Source organism: Momordica charantia (assembly GCF_013281855.1).
Source record: "Momordica charantia cultivar OHB3-1 chromosome 3 unlocalized genomic scaffold, Mcharantia_2.0 BLBB01000003.1, whole genome shotgun sequence".
In the NCBI taxonomy this organism is placed as follows: Eukaryota; Viridiplantae; Streptophyta; class Magnoliopsida; order Cucurbitales; family Cucurbitaceae; genus Momordica; species Momordica charantia.
This window is the reverse complement of record NW_028275161.1, coordinates 17,535,345-17,551,757: the sequence shown is the minus strand read 5'-3', so window position 1 is coordinate 17,551,757 and position 16,413 is coordinate 17,535,345. Positions and strand designations below refer to the sequence as shown.

The following is a 16,413-nucleotide window of genomic DNA, read 5'->3' as shown; positions in this document are numbered from 1 at the left end:
ACGAAAATGTTAAAATACTACTTTGGTTCCTATACTTTTAGTTTTGGTATATTTTGATTCCTATGTTTCCATAATTTCATTTTGGTTACTGTATTTTTAGGTATTGTTTACTTATCCTCAACCGTAATGGGAATGAATTGAAACGAAAATCAATCGGAATCGTAATGTTATTTCTTTGATGTTGTTGATCAGAAATTTTTTGGAATCGTAATTAGAATTTTAAAAAAAAAGAATTAATTAAAAAATTTTTGAGTCTAATTAATAGATAAGGAGAAAGGGTAAAAGTTGTAAATTAATTATAATTCATACGTCGGGCCATGAAATAAGGGATGTGAATGAGATTGATGAGATAATATCTTAGGATGACTATTTTTGAAACTTATCTGTTTAAATTCCGAATTTATCCCTAATTATTGCATTTACATTTTTTTTATAGTTATTTGCTTTTTCTGAAATATAAAATATTTAATTTCATAAATGATTCCTTTAATTATTGTGGGCCCATATTAATTTTCAATTCAAATATCTTAATTCACTCATTCAACACCTTAATTTACTCATTAAAAATATTGATTTTCTTTATTTATCAATATTATTAATTAAAAAGATTATCATCATCCTCATTTCTGCTACTGCTTGATTCTTCTTTATACCAATATATTTCAAGTACAGTTCATTCATTCCTTCATTCATACCCATATTGCTTGAATATTTGCACTGTCGTTTGCATTGTTTTATTGTGTTGTTTGATTGCAAGGTTTGTTTTAATGAAATCAATTTTATGAGGTTTAGATGCTAATTAATTTGACAAGGTCTTATTTCTACCGTGTTTGAGGTCATCTATGGCTCCCGCTAGTTTTCAAATGTCTAATTATTATTTTTTTGTGTTATTTACCCTTTAACATAATATAATTAACGGGAAGCACGTATTGATTGACGCCAATACTCAAAGAAGAAGAAAAACACAGTTTATCTATACATCGAAGGAAATATAGTATGAAGGAATGTTATTTTCTTTTTTTAAATTACAGTTTAGTTATTTCTATACATGAGTATAAATTATGTTCATGCTGTTTTGTTACTATAACATATATTGTACTTATACTTTTGAAATCTACTATTAACATTATGTATAAACACCTTTTAAGTAAGATATAATTTATACCCACGTAAGTAAATGTATTTTTACCACTATATCCATGAAATTCTATAAGACAGGGTAGTAAATATAACATATCGAATATACAATATATTCGGTATAACATAAACTAAACTTTTCGAGATATAAAATCACCAACGGTATATATCCACCGGTATAATATTGTAGGCAATATATATTCACCAAATTTTTAGTTTTAAATCACCATCAATATATATCTGGATATATAAAAATTGAGTTATAATATATATCCTAATCTAATCACATACACAGTATTTCAAACAAACGAAATCATAAATTGAAATTTATCAGATGGAGTGGAAAACCCTTCAAATTGGAGATGAACTGCTCTGGCGACTGAGAAAAATGGAGGACGTCGACCGGAGACGAATGCAGGCATAAACTATTGGAGAATAGGAACTGACAGAATGAAATGCTCTTGCGAAGGCGGCCAGAGATGAAATAATCTGCAACAAAGAAAAGCGGAGCCGTCAGAGAGGAAGGGAGACGGTGACGACGGTCGGAGAAGAGGAATGGAGGTTCGGAGGATGAAAACCCGACGGTCGGAGGAAGGAAAGAAAGACGAGAAAGAAGAATGGAGGTTTCGAAAATTTGGGGTTTAAAGATTTTTCAATTTTGGAAAGTGTAAATTTTAAGGGATTTGATTTTAAGAGATTTCCTCTCAATTTACGAGTTATATATTTTAATAATTATTTAACATTTAATGTATCTTATGTGTTATGGGTACCATCTAAATTGTTTTGTAAATTCTATACTTTTCCATCTTTTTACGTAATTATGATTCCTAAATTAACCATATATTGTGAAGCAAACAACGCCTTAATTTTGTTAATTTTAGTCTTCATAATTTCAAAATGTTCATTTTGGTCCTATATTTAAAACATGATCATTTCGGTCATTTAATTTTATTCTTAATATCATTTTCTTATCACAATTTCAACACGACACTAAAATTAATATATTTCTTAAAACATAAACATTATCAGAGTTTTCGTAATATCAAAAATTGTGTGCTGCGACTAAAATGAACCTAAAGGAAAAAAGTTGAAAAAAAAGAGAGAGGATTTGTATTTGTCATGATCCATGGATCATGGATAGCGACACATTGGGGAGGAGATAAGAAGAGGCCCGGTGGGCATCATTCTCCACTTGCAGCTCCATAACAATGACTAGAGAACTGCAACCAGAGCCACGTCTGGACTCTCTTTTTTCATTTTAATTTGCTTCTTCTTCCTCTGTCTCGCTCAACCTCCGCCGCCGCCCCCCGCCGGACATGGCTACCGGATCAGATCGGTGCAACTTCATCCCACCGGAAAGTCGTTGACCGCCGATCTCGCCCTCATCGGAACTTCTTCCTCCGTTTATGGACCCGATCTTCCCACACTCACCCTCCAAGCCAGGTTCATTTCTATTTCTTTTTTTACTTTCTTTCTTAACCAGTATTTGACTTTTTTTCCTTCTTTTTATTAAACAGCAAATAAATTTTTTTTTAATCAATATTTGCGAGAGTGAAAAGTAAATAAATTTGTTGAGCGAACTATATTTATTGTTTAACTACAAAATTAAACGAGAGAATAGAGGTGGAAAATAAAAGTTTCCGTAAAATTTAAGAAACAATTTTTCAGGGAAAAAAATGGAAAGTTTGTCGTTTATCTACCACTTTCCAAGATTGGTAATATTGGATTTAAAAAAGAAATTGAACTGAAACTTTAATTTTATTAAGATTATTTTAGTACTGTATTTTGGATATTGGTTCATTTTAATCATTGTATTTTAAAAAATGTTTATTTTGATCTATGTGCTTTTAAAAAATAATCATTTTAATTCCTTTTTTACAATCATGACATAAATTTTACGTATCACATCAACTTTTTAGTATAAAGCACATTAATTTTAGTGTGAAAATTATGATAGAAAAAATAGAATTAAAAATAAAAGTAAAATAGTCAATTTTTAACCATGAACATTTTGATGCCATAACTAAAATCAACTAAACGAAAATTTAGAGACCCAAATGAAAAAGGAGAGTATTTTATTTTATTTTTAATTAGTTTTTGAGAGTAAAACAAAAGGAATGATCGTATTTTTATTTTTATCTTTCAAACTAAATAATCACAAAATAAATTTATTATTTTGTTTCTTTTCATAAGAAAAAAATGCAAAAAATAATAATTATTTGATGTGAGCCTGCAGTTTCGAGACGAAAGACCGGCTGAGAATACGAATAACAGACTCAGCGCGCGAAAGATGGGAGATTCCGGACAACATAATTCCCCGCCGATCCAACTCCCGATTCCGTTCCCTGCCGGAGAGCCACGTCGACTCGCCGGCGACCGCTTTCATCTCCGATCCCGCTTCCGACCTCGCTTTCAGCCTCCGCAACACCACGCCTTTCGGTTTTTCCGTGCTTCGACGGTCGTCCGGCGATGTCCTCTTCGACACGGCTCCGGATTTGTCAGATCCGGGGACTTTTCTCGTCTTCAAGGATCAATACATTCAACTCTCCTCCTTGCTTCCCAACGATAGATCCTCTCTGTTCGGCATTGGCGAGCAAACCAGGGAATCGTTCAAGCTCGTGTCGAATAAAAGCAAAACCCTAACGCTTTGGAACGCCGATATCGGCAGCGTCAATGTTGATGTGAATCTCTACGGTTCGCATCCTTTCTACATTGACGTCCGGTCGCCGTCTCGCGATGGTAAAGTAGTGGCGGGGACGACGCACGGAGTTCTGTTGCTGAACAGTAATGGCATGGATATTATATACTCTGGCGATAGGATTACGTACAAGGTTATCGGTGGAGTCATCGATTTGTACTTCTTTGCGGGTCCGTCGCCAGTATCGGTGATAGATCAGTATACTGAGCTTATTGGGCGGCCTGCACCCGTGCCTTACTGGTCATTTGGTAAGTTTCCTATTCCTATTGTCTCAATGTTAATGTCTGTATGATAATCTTGTGATTTCTTCCAGGAGCGGTTAATTTTTGAATTTGTGCATCAAATAGAAGACTTCAATTTCTATAGGATAGAAGATTACGAGAACTAGTGATTTATTCACGTTATTTCCTCTAGCTTTTGCGACATCAGGTTAATGGTTTGCTTCTGTAGCTTTTACAGAAATAATTAATTTGAATAGAAACTGATATTTCTACATTTTAATTGAGTTTATTCGAGTTTTTCCTAATCTGACTTGGGTAGGTAAGAAGTGATTAGTTTGAATATTTCTAAAATTGTAAGAAAATTCTGACCTATGTGAAATGATACTAGCTATAATTTCTTGCTCTAATCGCTTAATTGAAAGGAAAGCACATGCATTCATTGACATTGACTCTCAAATTTATCCATTTCTCAGTTAATCATCCTACACCAGAAGTAACAAGTAAACTAAATTTTCTCATGTGAAGGATTTCACCAATGTCGTTATGGCTACAAGAATGTTTCTGACGTTGAGAATGTTGTTGCTCGTTATGCCAAAGCCGGTATTCCTCTTGAAGTTATGTGGACAGACATTGATTACATGGATGGGTATAAGGATTTTACTTTTGATCCCATCAATTTTCCAGCGGAGAAGATGAAGATATTTGTTGATAATCTTCACCAAAATGGACAAAAATATGTGGTCATCTTGGATCCCGGTGTGTTTTTTAGCAGTTCAGTTGTTTTTCTATGTGGAAATATTTCTTGCATTTTTTTTCTTGCTTATGTTTATATTTCTTGAGAGTAATGGGACGAGTTTCTGGGCATTTTTCCAGAACACGCAATGCAACTACTGATGTATTTTCTCACACGGTTAATTTTCTGCAGGTATCAGTGTAAATAAGACCTATGGAACATTCATTCGAGGAACAAAAGCTGATATCTTTATAAAATACGAAGGGGTCCCATACTTGGGCAAGGTTTGGCCTGGACCTGTTTACTTCCCTGATTTTGTTAATCCAAACAGTGAGATCTTTTGGGGTGGTGAGATTAAATTATTTCGAGACATTGTTCCATTTGACGGTCTTTGGATTGATATGAATGAGATATCAAATTTTATAACTTCTTCTACCAACCCACTTTCTAACCTTGATAACCCTCCTTACAAGATTAACAATGCTGCAGTCCTACGTCCCATTAACAATAATACTGTGCCAGCATCAAGTCTTCATTTTGGTAACTTAACAGAGTATAATACTCATAACTTATATGGCCTCCTAGAGTCGAGGGCTACTCATGCCTCTTTAGTAAAAGTAACAGGCAAAAGGCCTTTTGTTCTGTCAAGATCAACTTTTGTAGGCTCGGGGAAGTACACAGCACATTGGACTGGAGATAATGCTGCGACATGGAACGATTTAGGATACACAATCCCATCCATTTTAAACTTTGGGCTCTTTGGAGTTCCAATGGTTGGTTCTGACATATGTGGATTTTCTGGAGATACGACTGAAGAACTTTGCCGACGTTGGATTCAGGTGAAAGTTTGCTCAGCATTTTTTTTCTTTTTAATTCTAGGGATTGTTTGGAAGATGGTTTTTTTCAAAAACACTGAAGTTGTCTTCTTTTCAAAAACACTGAAATCAAAACTTGTTCAACTTTTGCAGTTAGGTGCATTTTATCCTTTTGCCAGAGACCATTCTGACAAATTCTCCATTCGTCAAGAGCTCTATCTTTGGGATTCAGTAGCTGCAACAGCCAGGAAGGTGCTTGCGCTTCGTTATCACCTACTTCCTTACTTCTACACTTTGATGTATGAGGCACATAGAAAGGGAACGCCCATTGCACGTCCTCTCTTCTTCTCATTCCCTCAGGATATCAAGACCTATGAAATCAACTCTCAGTTCCTACTGGGTAACGGTGTATTGACTTCCCCAGTTTTGAAGGAGGGAGCTGTTTCTGTTGATGCATATTTCCCGGCAGGAAACTGGTTTAGCCTCTTCAACTATTCTGAGTCGGTGAGTGTAAAGTCAGGGCAGCAAGTCACTCTTGATGCACCTGCTGATCATATAAACGTCCATGTCAGGGAAGGAAATATTTTAGCATTACATGGGGATGCGATGACGACACGAGCAGCTCGAGAGACCGCATTCAAGCTTTTGGTAGTCGTCAGCAATGGTCGGAGCAGCAATGGAGAGGTTTTCTTGGATGATGGAGAAGTGGTGGAAATGGGAGAAGAGGGAGGGAATTGGAGCCTGGTAAGATTTTATTGTGAAGCAGTCGGGAACAAGTTACTGATAAAATCTCAGGTTATAAATGGAGGATTTGCTTTGAGCCAAAAACTGATAATTGACAAAGTGACCTGTATAGGCTTTGAAACGCCTGAGAAAATGGGTGGGTTTGGTTTAAAGATAAGCAAGGGAGCAAACTTGAATGGAAACTCAGCCATCAGAAAAACCTACGAGTACTCGGGAAAGTTTGTTAATGTTGAGATCTCAGCACTGTCAATTCCTATTTGGGAGGAATTTAAATTGGAGTTGTCATTCCATTAACGCCCCAATAATATGATGGCAATCATATTGATATGTGTTATCTTAATGTAGTGATAGTTCGATTGATAAAACGTACTCTTTTCTGTCTTTCAACTATGCATTTCGTGATGATTTTATAATTCAGGTTGAATAGACTTATGGGCCTAAAGTCTGCTGGAGATTGAGGATTAGCCAACGGTTTCATCACTGGTTATGAAATGGAAAATACTTGCCTCCTCATCACTGGTTATGAAATGGAAAATACTTGCCTGCTCAACAATGAGGTGGAACCTTGCCCTCCTCACAGTTAAATGTTTGACAACTAAAGGAGATGAATACAAAAACATAAATTTTTTTAAACAATAATGAGTTTTCAAACCTTTAATGGTGAGGAGGACAAGGTTCCTCCTCATTGTCGAGGAGGCAAGTATTTTTCTAATTAGGCATGACTTTGTTGCATCTTTTTTAGTTTTGAAAAAACAGGGTAGGAAGATCATTTGAGGCATGGGCTTTGATTGGGGCCGTGGATTTGAGAGCTTGCTCTATATCAATCTTGGACAAGGTACATAGTAAATTTATATTCATCTTTTATTTATGTAACTATAGCTTGATAAAATTGATTAGGAGGTCAGATTTTTCCTCAAACTTGGAGTCTTAGGATAGATCTAATTCTTGTTTTAGGTTATGTAACCAAGCATCCCCTTCTAGCTTAAAGCCCTCAGTGCCATTACTATGAATAAGTATGTTTCTAGGTTTATAATGGCTTTGTGATCAGAATTCCCAAAATCTAAATGTTGGACTTGGCTAGGAGGATGAGATTTACCAAGTCTTTATTGCCCAATAAACCAACCTATGTAGTATTTTCAAAATTGGACTGACTGAAGATTGGCCTTTGTGAAACCCAAATTCATCAGGTTGAAGTTGAATGCAGTCATCTAAATTTGTCCGAAATTCTCCCAAATCACTCACATTCTCAGGCCTTCCCCATGGTTGGGAATGATTTTAGAACGAGTAATCTTAGCAAAAAGAGATTTAATCCTGGTTGATTTTGTGAAAGTGATTTTTATATAATTATTTCAATGTTTTACCTATTCTTTCAAGTGATTTTTATAGATATAATTTGACAAAATTTTTAGAGAAACAAAAATTAGAGAGAAACAAAAATTTTAAGCGAAGAAATTTTAGACTGAGAAATAAAGTTAGAAAATAAATTGAAATTAAAGATTTTAGAGAGAGTTTACAAAAATTTTAGAGAGAGGATAATTTAATGATAAATAAAGTTAGATAGCGACAACAAAATTTAGTAAAGAGAAGAAAAAATTTCTCAAAATGTAAGGTGAAAATAAGATGAATAGAAAGATAATTTTAAATTAAAACAATAATCAATTTAGAAACCATATTTATATTATTATTATTATTATTATTATTGTCAAAAATTCACTTAGAGATCAGAATCACCCTCCAAGTAATTGACCGAGAATCAATTAGAGTGATTTTGGATTTTTTCAAAATCACTTATGAATTATCAAACATTATATTTTAAAATGGTAGTGAATTTGGTACGAGTAAAAGTAATTTTAATCATGCCAAAAGCAATTCTAAAAATGTTCTAATTAGTTGATTTGATAATCTATAATCTATATAAAAATACGGATGTGGAAGAAATATTTTATGGACGATATTGATCAAAATTTTTAATTAGGGACATCTATAATTTATGTACGGTTTTACTTTTATATATTATAGATAATTTCTAAAGTTTTTAAAATTCCATGATTAATTATAATTAGGGATGGCAATCCCCGAAATTTTGGGGGTGGGGATTCGCGGGTAACCCGTCCCTGTTATAAATATATTTTTAAAATTTTTTAATTTAATTTTTAGTTTTTTTAATTAATTTTTGTTATTATTAGTATAAAAAGTAGGTAAAAAGTGAAAAAAATGGTTAAATGGGTTATTAGTTTGAGTTTTTATTTAAAAAAAATTAAAAAGTATTTATAAAATTAATATATATTAATATTATTATATAATAAAAATAGAAAAAAAAATTAAACGGGGTCGGGGTCGGGGACGGGGCGGGGGGACCAATCCCCGTCCCCGACCCGATTAAGTCAGGTACCCGCGGGGATCGGGTCCTGTGGGGATCAGGTCCCGCGGGTATATTTACCATCTCTAATTATTATAAAATAAAGTCATAAATCTTATAATTAGTTTTTAGAAATAAACGTATGATTTTTTATTTTCAACTTTTCATAATTCTCACTCTTCACATTTTTATCACAAGTCCATTTCTATGATTATGAATATATTTAAATGAGTAGCAAATCATTGTCACAAACTCACACATCCCACGTAAACCTTGGATTTCAAAAAAATAAATAAATAAATAACTTTTATTTATTTTTATTCTTAACAAGGACCACTGATGTTTTTAAGTTCTTATAAAAAAAAAGAAAAAAAAAGGTAAGTCCACGTTGGAAAATGAAATATTTGATATATGCTTAACTTTTTTAAAATTCAAATTCACATTAATATATGATAAAATAAAATTAAGATACCATGTGCCATGCTAGAAATAATAGTCTTCTAAAAAGTTCTTATTAGGGATAAACATCGGTCGTTGTCGATGTCGATGGAAATACCGATGGATGTTTCTGTAAAAATTATAGAAATTAAAAAATCATAAAAAATATATAAATTAACAAATAAACATTTTCATATTTATAAATAAGTTAAAAGATCATTAGCATTGATATTATGTATAAATTAATGGTATTTTGTTGATATTTTTCATATTTTGTCGATTTTTTGTACTATGATGGAAATGTCGATGTTGAATTCATCAAAATATGGACATGTCGAATGAAATGTCGACGTATTGATAGATATTTAGAACCATGGTTCAAACCAACTTGGAAAGTTATTTGAGTCCCTCAGAATTTGGGAAAATTTTAAAGATGGACGGTTAATTGTTTTTTTGTTAGATTTAGCCCATTTACAGGTAACGTGTGAGATAAATTTGATGCCATATATATCTTTCAATGTTCATGCAAATTTATAATAAACAAATGGTCCTGATTTGGTAAGAAAAACCCAGAATTCCATAATATCTGCAACGAAAGAGAAATAGACAAAGCACAAGAAAAAAAAAAAAAATACACAAATCTCACTTGTTTACCTCGTTGCTCAGCTTTTCTTTTTTATTTTGGTAATAAGAGCACCTACCAGAAGCAGCCCAGCCATTAACTAAAGTACATACCACGAAGTAAAAAAATTTGTTCATGTAATTTTAGTTTCGGTTAGTTTTGGTTTCTATATTTTCAAAATCTTAGTTTTTGGTACTCTCAATTTTAATTTCCGTACTTTCAAAATGTCATTTTGGTCGTTGTATTTTTGAAAAATGATTATTTTGGTCATTTAATTATATTCTTAATCTCATTTTTTTTCTATGACAATTTCAACCCAATATTAAAATCAATATATTTCTTAGAAGACAAATTTTACTTAATAGTTTCTGTTTGTATTAAAATTTTGCAAACAAGGTAAAGCTACATCTTAAGGATGAGATAAAAAGAGGCCCCGTGGGCATCATTCCCACTTGCAGCTCCATAACAATGGCGAAGACTGCAACCATATGCATATTTGGATTCCCTCTTTTCATTATTTGCTTCTTCTTCTCTCTCGTTGAACCTCAGCCGTCGCCCACCATTGGATATGGCTACCGGATAAGATCGGTGCACGTTGATCCCGCCGGAAAGTCGTTGACCGCGGATCTTGCCCTCATCAAAACTTCCTCCGTTTATGGACCCGATCTTCACACACTCACTCTCCAAGCCAGGTTCATTTCTTCTGCTATTTCTCTTATTACTTCATATATCTTTTCTAAGTAGTATTTGACCTTTTTCCTTCTTTATGATTTTGATTAAACTGCCAATAATATTGTTTTTTTTCTAATCAAAATCTAGAGAAGTTATTTGTCAGAATTTGCGAGAGTGAAAAGTAAATAAATTTTATGAGTTTGGTTAGACGTGTAAAATAAAAATTTTCTTAAAGTTTAAGAAATAAATTTTATAAATTTCACCGGATCACTTTTTTCACTTGTAAAATGCATAATAAATATTAAAATTTAAATTTGGATTTTAAAAGGAAATTGAAGTGAAACTTTAATTTTTTTGAGAGTAAAAAAGAAGTAATGATCGTATTTTTATTTTGATCGTTTTTTCTAGCACTATTTTGATCGTTTAAAACTAAATAATTACAAAATACTTTTATTTATTTTGTTTCTTTTCACAAGAAACAAAAATGCAAAAATTAATTATTACTAAAATGGGATGTGAGCCTGCAGTTTCGAGACCAAAGATCGGCTGAGAATACGAATAACAGACTCAACGCGCGAAAGATGGGAGATTCCGGACCACATAATTCCCCGCCGATCCAACTCCCGATTCCGTTCCCCGCCGGAAACCGCCGTCGACTCGCCGGCAACCGCTTTCATCTCCGATCCCGCTTCCGACCTCTCTTTCAGCCTCCGCAACACCACGCCTTTCGGCTTTTCCGTGCTTCGACGGTCGTCCGGCGATGTCCTCTTTGACACGGCTCCGGATTTGTCCGATCCGGGGACTTTTCTCGTCTTCAAGGACCAATACATTCAACTATCCTCCTCGCTTCCCAAAGACAGATCCTCTATCTTTGGAATTGGCGAGCAAATCAGGGAATCGTTCAAGCTCGTGTCGAATAAAAGCAAAACCCTAACGCTTTGGAACGGCGATGTCGGCAGGGCCGTCGTTGATGTGAACCTATACGGTTCGCATCCTTTCTACATTGACGTCCGGTCGCCGTCTCGCGATGGAAAAGTAGTGGCGGGGACGACGCACGGAGTTCTGTTGCTGAACAGTAATGGCATGGATGTTATATACTCTGGCGATAGGATTACGTATAAGGTTATTGGTGGAGTTATTGATTTGTACTTCTTTGCGGGTCCGTCGCCAGTATCGGTGATAGATCAGTATACTGAGCTAATTGGGCGGCCTGCACCCGTGCCTTACTGGTCATTTGGTAAGCTTTCCAATTCCTACTGTCTCAATGTTACTGTCTGTGTGATTATCCTGCGATTTCTTCTAGGAGCAGTTAATAGAATAGAAGACTTCAAGAATTGGTGATTTATTCACGTTATTTCCTCTAGTTTTTTTGCGACATCAGGTTAATGATTTGATTCTGTAGCTTTTACAGAAATAATTAATTTGAATAGAAACTAATATTTCTACATTTTAGTTGAGTTTATTCGAGTTTTTCCTAATCTGACTTGGATATGTAAGAAATGATTAGTTTGGATATTGCTAATATTGTAAGAAAATTCTGACCTATGTGAAATCATACAAGCTATAACTGCTTGCTTTAATCGCTTTATTGAAAGGAAAGCACATGCATTCATTGAAATTGACTCTCAAATTTATTCATTTCTCTGTTAATCATCCTACGCCAGAAGTAACAAGTAAACTAAATTTTCTCATGTGAAGGATATCACCAATGTCGTTATGGCTACAAGAATGTTTCTGACGTTGAGAATGTTGTTGCTCGTTATGCCAAAGCCGGTATTCCTCTTGAAGTTGTGTGTACAGACATTGATTACATGGATGAGTATAAGGATTTTACTTTTGATCCCATCAATTTTCCGGTGGAGAAGATGAAGATATTTGTTGATAATCTGCACCAAAATGGACAAAAATATGTGCCCATCTTGGATCCCGGTGTGTTTTTTAGCAGTTCAATTGTTATTCCATGTGGAAATATTTCTTCCATTATTTTATTTCTTCTGTTTATATTTCTTGAGAGTAACGTGACAAGTTTCTGGGCGTTTTTCCAGCCCACACGCAATGCAACTACTGATGTATTTTCTTACATGGTTAATTTTATGCAGGTATCAGTGTAAATAAGACATATGGAACATTCGTTCGAGGAACAAAAGCTGATATCTTTATAAAATACGACGGGGTCCCATACTCTGGCGAGGTTTGGTCTGGACCTGTTTACTTCCCTGATTTTGTTCATCCAAACAGTGAGATTTTTTGGGGTGGTGAGATTAAATTATTTCAAGATATGGTTTCATTTGATGGTCTTTGGATTGATATGAATGAGATATCAAATGCTATAACTTCTTCTACCAGCCCACTTTCTAACCTTGATAACCCTCCTTACAAGATTAACAATGCTGCAGTCCTACGTCCCATTAACAATATGACTGTGCCAGCATCAAGTCTTCATTTTGGTAACTTGACAGAGTATAATACTCATAACTTATATGGTCTCCTAGAGTCGAGGGCCACTCATGCCTCTTTAGTAAAAGTAACGGGCAAAAGACCTTTTGTTCTGTCAAGATCAACTTTTGTAAGCTCTGGGAAGTACACGGCACATTGGACTGGAGATAATGCTGCGACATGGAATCATTTAGGATACACAATCCCATCCATTTTGAACTTTGGGCTCTTTGGAATTCCAATGGTTGGTTCTGACATATGTGGATTTTCTGGAGATACGACCGAAGAACTTTGCCGACGTTGGATTCAGGTAAAAGTTTGCTCAACATTTTTTTTCCTTTCTAATTCTAGATAGTGTTTGGAAGATGGTTCTTTCCAAAACATTGAAGTTACCTTCTTTTGATAGGAAAGATAGAACTTACTGAAATCAAAACTTGTTCAACTTTTGTAGTTAGGTGCATTTTACCCCTTTGCCAGAGGTCATTCTGATAAATTATACATTCGTCGAGAGCTCTATCTTTGGGATTCAGTTGCTGCAACGGCCAGGAAGGTGCTTGCGCTTCGTTATCGTCTATTTCCTTACTTCTACACTTTGATGTATGAGGCACATAGAAAGGGAACGCCGATTGCTCGCCCTCTCTTCTTTTCATTCCCTCAGGATGTCGAGACCTACGAAATCAGCTCCCAGTTTCTACTTGGTCAAGGTGTATTGATTTCCCCAGTTTTGATGGAGGGAGCTGTTTCTGTTGATGCATATTTCCCGGCAGGAAACTGGTTTAGCCTCTTCAACTATTCGGAGTCGGTGAGTGTAAAGTCAGGGCAGCAAGTCACTCTTGATGCACCTGCTGATCATATAAACGTCCATGTCAGGGAAGGAAATATTTTAGCATTACATGGGGATGCGATGACGACACGAGCAGCTCGAGAGACCGCATTCAAGCTTTTGGTAGTCGTCAGCAATGGTCGGAGCAGCAATGGAGAGGTTTTCTTGGATGATGGAGAAGTGGTGGAAATGGGAGAAGAGGGAGGGAATTGGAGCCTGGTAAGATTTTATAGTGAAGCAGTCGGGAACAAGTTACTGATAAAATCTCAGGTTATAAATGGAGGATTTGCTTTGAGCCAAAAACTGATAATTGACAAAGTGACCTTTGTAGGCTTTGAAAGGCCTAAGAAAATGGGTGGGTTTGGTTTAAAGATAAGCAAGGGAGCAAACTTGAATGGAAACTCAGGCATCAGAAAGACCTATGAGTACTCCGGCAAGTTTGTTAATGTTGAAATCTCAGCACTGTCAATTCCTATATGGGAAGAATTCAAATTGGAGTTGACATTCCATTAACGCCCCAATAATATGATGGCAATCATAATGATATGTGTTATCTTAATAAAGTGATAGGTCGACTGATAAAAACAAAATCTTTTCAGTCGTTCAACTATGCATTTCGTCATGATTTTATACTTCAGGTTTAATAAACTTGTGTCCCTAAAGCCTGCTGGAGATTGAGGATAGCAATGGTTTCATTACTGTTTATGATATTGAGGCATAACTTTGTTGCATCATTTTTAGTTTTGAAAAAGCAGAGTAGAAAGACCATTTGAGGCAGGGGCTGTTTGAGATCTTGCTCTATGTCAATCTTGGACAAGGTACAAGATTATATTCATCTTTTATTTATGTAACAATTGCTTGGTAAAATGGTTTGGGCGGTCAGATTTTTCCTCAAACTTGGAGTCTTGGGACAGATCTAATTCTTGTTTTAGGCTATGTAAGCAAGCATTTAATGGGTTTGTTTATAGTGCCATTACTATTGTTTTAGGCTAAGTTTATAATGGGTTTGTGATCAGAACTCCCAAAATCTAAATGTTGGAGTTTAGGTAAGAGGAAGAGATTTACCAAGTCTTTATTGCCCAATAAACCTATGTAGTCTTTTCAAAATTAGACCGTCTGAAGATTGGTCTCTGTGAAACCCAAATTCAAAAGCAGTCATCTAAAGCTTGTCCAAAATTCTCCCCAATCACCAACATTCTTGGGCCTTCCTTTGTTTGGGAATGATTTTAGAGCGAGCTATCTTAGCAAAAAAGGACATTTAATGATAATTGATTTCTGTGAAAGTGATTTTTATATAATTATTTCAATGTTTTTCATATTTTCTCAAGTGATTTTTATATAATTAAAAATGGTTTTGAAGAGTTAGTATTGAAAGTTTAAAGATATAATTTGACAAAATTTTTTGAAAAAGAAAAGTCATAGAGGAACAAAAATTTTAGTGAGAGAAATTTTAGTGACTGGGAGACAAATTTTAGGCAGTGAATAGACTTATAAAAGAGATAGATAACTAAAAATTTAAAATAAGATTACAAAAATTTTAGAAAGAATAAACCATATTAGAGATAAATAAAGTTGGAGAGTGTAAAAAAACTTGAAAACTGAATGAAAAAATTCTCAAAATGTAAGATAAAAACAGGAATAGAAAGACAATTTTGAAAATTTAAACAATAACCATTTTAAAAACTAAATTTATTATTATTATTATTATTTTTTAATAAAAAATCACTTTTGAAAATCTTATATGAAAACGAATTTGAATTAGGAAACCTTTGGAGATGTGAACCCCTAATTCACAAACTCTAAAACTCCCCAAATCAATTTATCACAACCCCAAGGAAGAGTTAAAATAAAGTTACCTTGTTGATCGAAGACCACGAGGTAAGAAGAACTAGTTCTCTTCTCGAGGTTGAACACTCCACAAGAGAGGTTGATCAAACCCATCTTAAATGTTCCAAGGTTGCAGCCTAGATGAAGAATTGCAAAATTCAAGCGCTCTTGGTTGACTTAAAAGAAAAGACTCAAAGGATCAAAATTCCATTAAAATCGATCTATCCCCTTACCACCTAAATGATAAGCTTATATATGGTTTGTCGATTAAAAATATCCTAGATGGCATCAAATACTAATATCCTAATTTATTTTGGTAAAAATAAATTAATAAATAAAATAACTGACTAAAATAATTGAATAATATTTCAAATACTTGGACTAAAATAAAGAAACTAAGGTCTAATTGGCTAATCCCCAAACTAAAATGAAATTAACATTATCATCAAGTTTGTATCCTCATTAGAGTTTGATGGTAGACTTGCAAGTTCATATCATCGTCTCCAATTTATCACCTTGGAGAGCAAATTTGTTATTATGAGAAGTCAACGATCTAGCTTTTTTTGGATTCATTCTAAACCTTTGCACATTGTTGGATTCATTATCAAGCTTGAAGCAATATTTCTTAAGAAACATCTTTGCTTTGTACTTCAGATATGGACGGTGGCATTCCTCCTCCTTTAGTGTTGTAATCTCTTGATTTCTCATACTCTTTTTCACTACTTTGTGCACTACTCTCAAATTCTTCTTTCTCACGGTCTTTTTCTAGTATCTCAATCTTCTCATTCTCTATCTCTAATTCAAATTGAACAATATGTATTGTTGTACTCTCTTCGGCTCTCCTTCCTTCACCTATTGAAACATCACCATTTAAATCTTCCTTTTGTA

The 16,413-nt window shown here is 34.4% G+C and overlaps 2 protein-coding genes across 2 annotated transcripts; both read left to right on the top strand.

The window, feature by feature from the left end:
- Positions 1 to 1,471: 1,471 nt before the first annotated feature.
- Positions 1,472 to 6,778, top strand: LOC148212485 (alpha-glucosidase-like). Its single transcript, XM_088122238.1, has 6 exons — positions 1,472 to 1,555; positions 2,354 to 2,580; positions 3,374 to 4,083; positions 4,582 to 4,812; positions 4,982 to 5,628; positions 5,758 to 6,778. The coding sequence occupies exons 1-6, from the start codon at positions 1,472 to 1,474 to the stop codon at positions 6,640 to 6,642; spliced, it is 2,784 nt and encodes a 927-aa protein (XP_087978364.1). The 3' UTR covers positions 6,643 to 6,778.
- Positions 6,779 to 10,177: 3,399 nt separating this feature from the next.
- On the top strand, positions 10,178 to 14,381 carry LOC111012632 (alpha-glucosidase). The gene is made up of 5 exons (XM_022286853.2): positions 10,178 to 10,459; positions 10,967 to 11,676; positions 12,138 to 12,368; positions 12,539 to 13,185; positions 13,327 to 14,381. Exons 1-5 carry the CDS (start codon positions 10,236 to 10,238, stop codon positions 14,209 to 14,211), a joined length of 2,697 nt encoding a protein of 898 aa, XP_022142545.2. The 5' UTR covers positions 10,178 to 10,235; the 3' UTR covers positions 14,212 to 14,381.
- Positions 14,382 to 16,413: the final 2,032 nt, after the last annotated feature.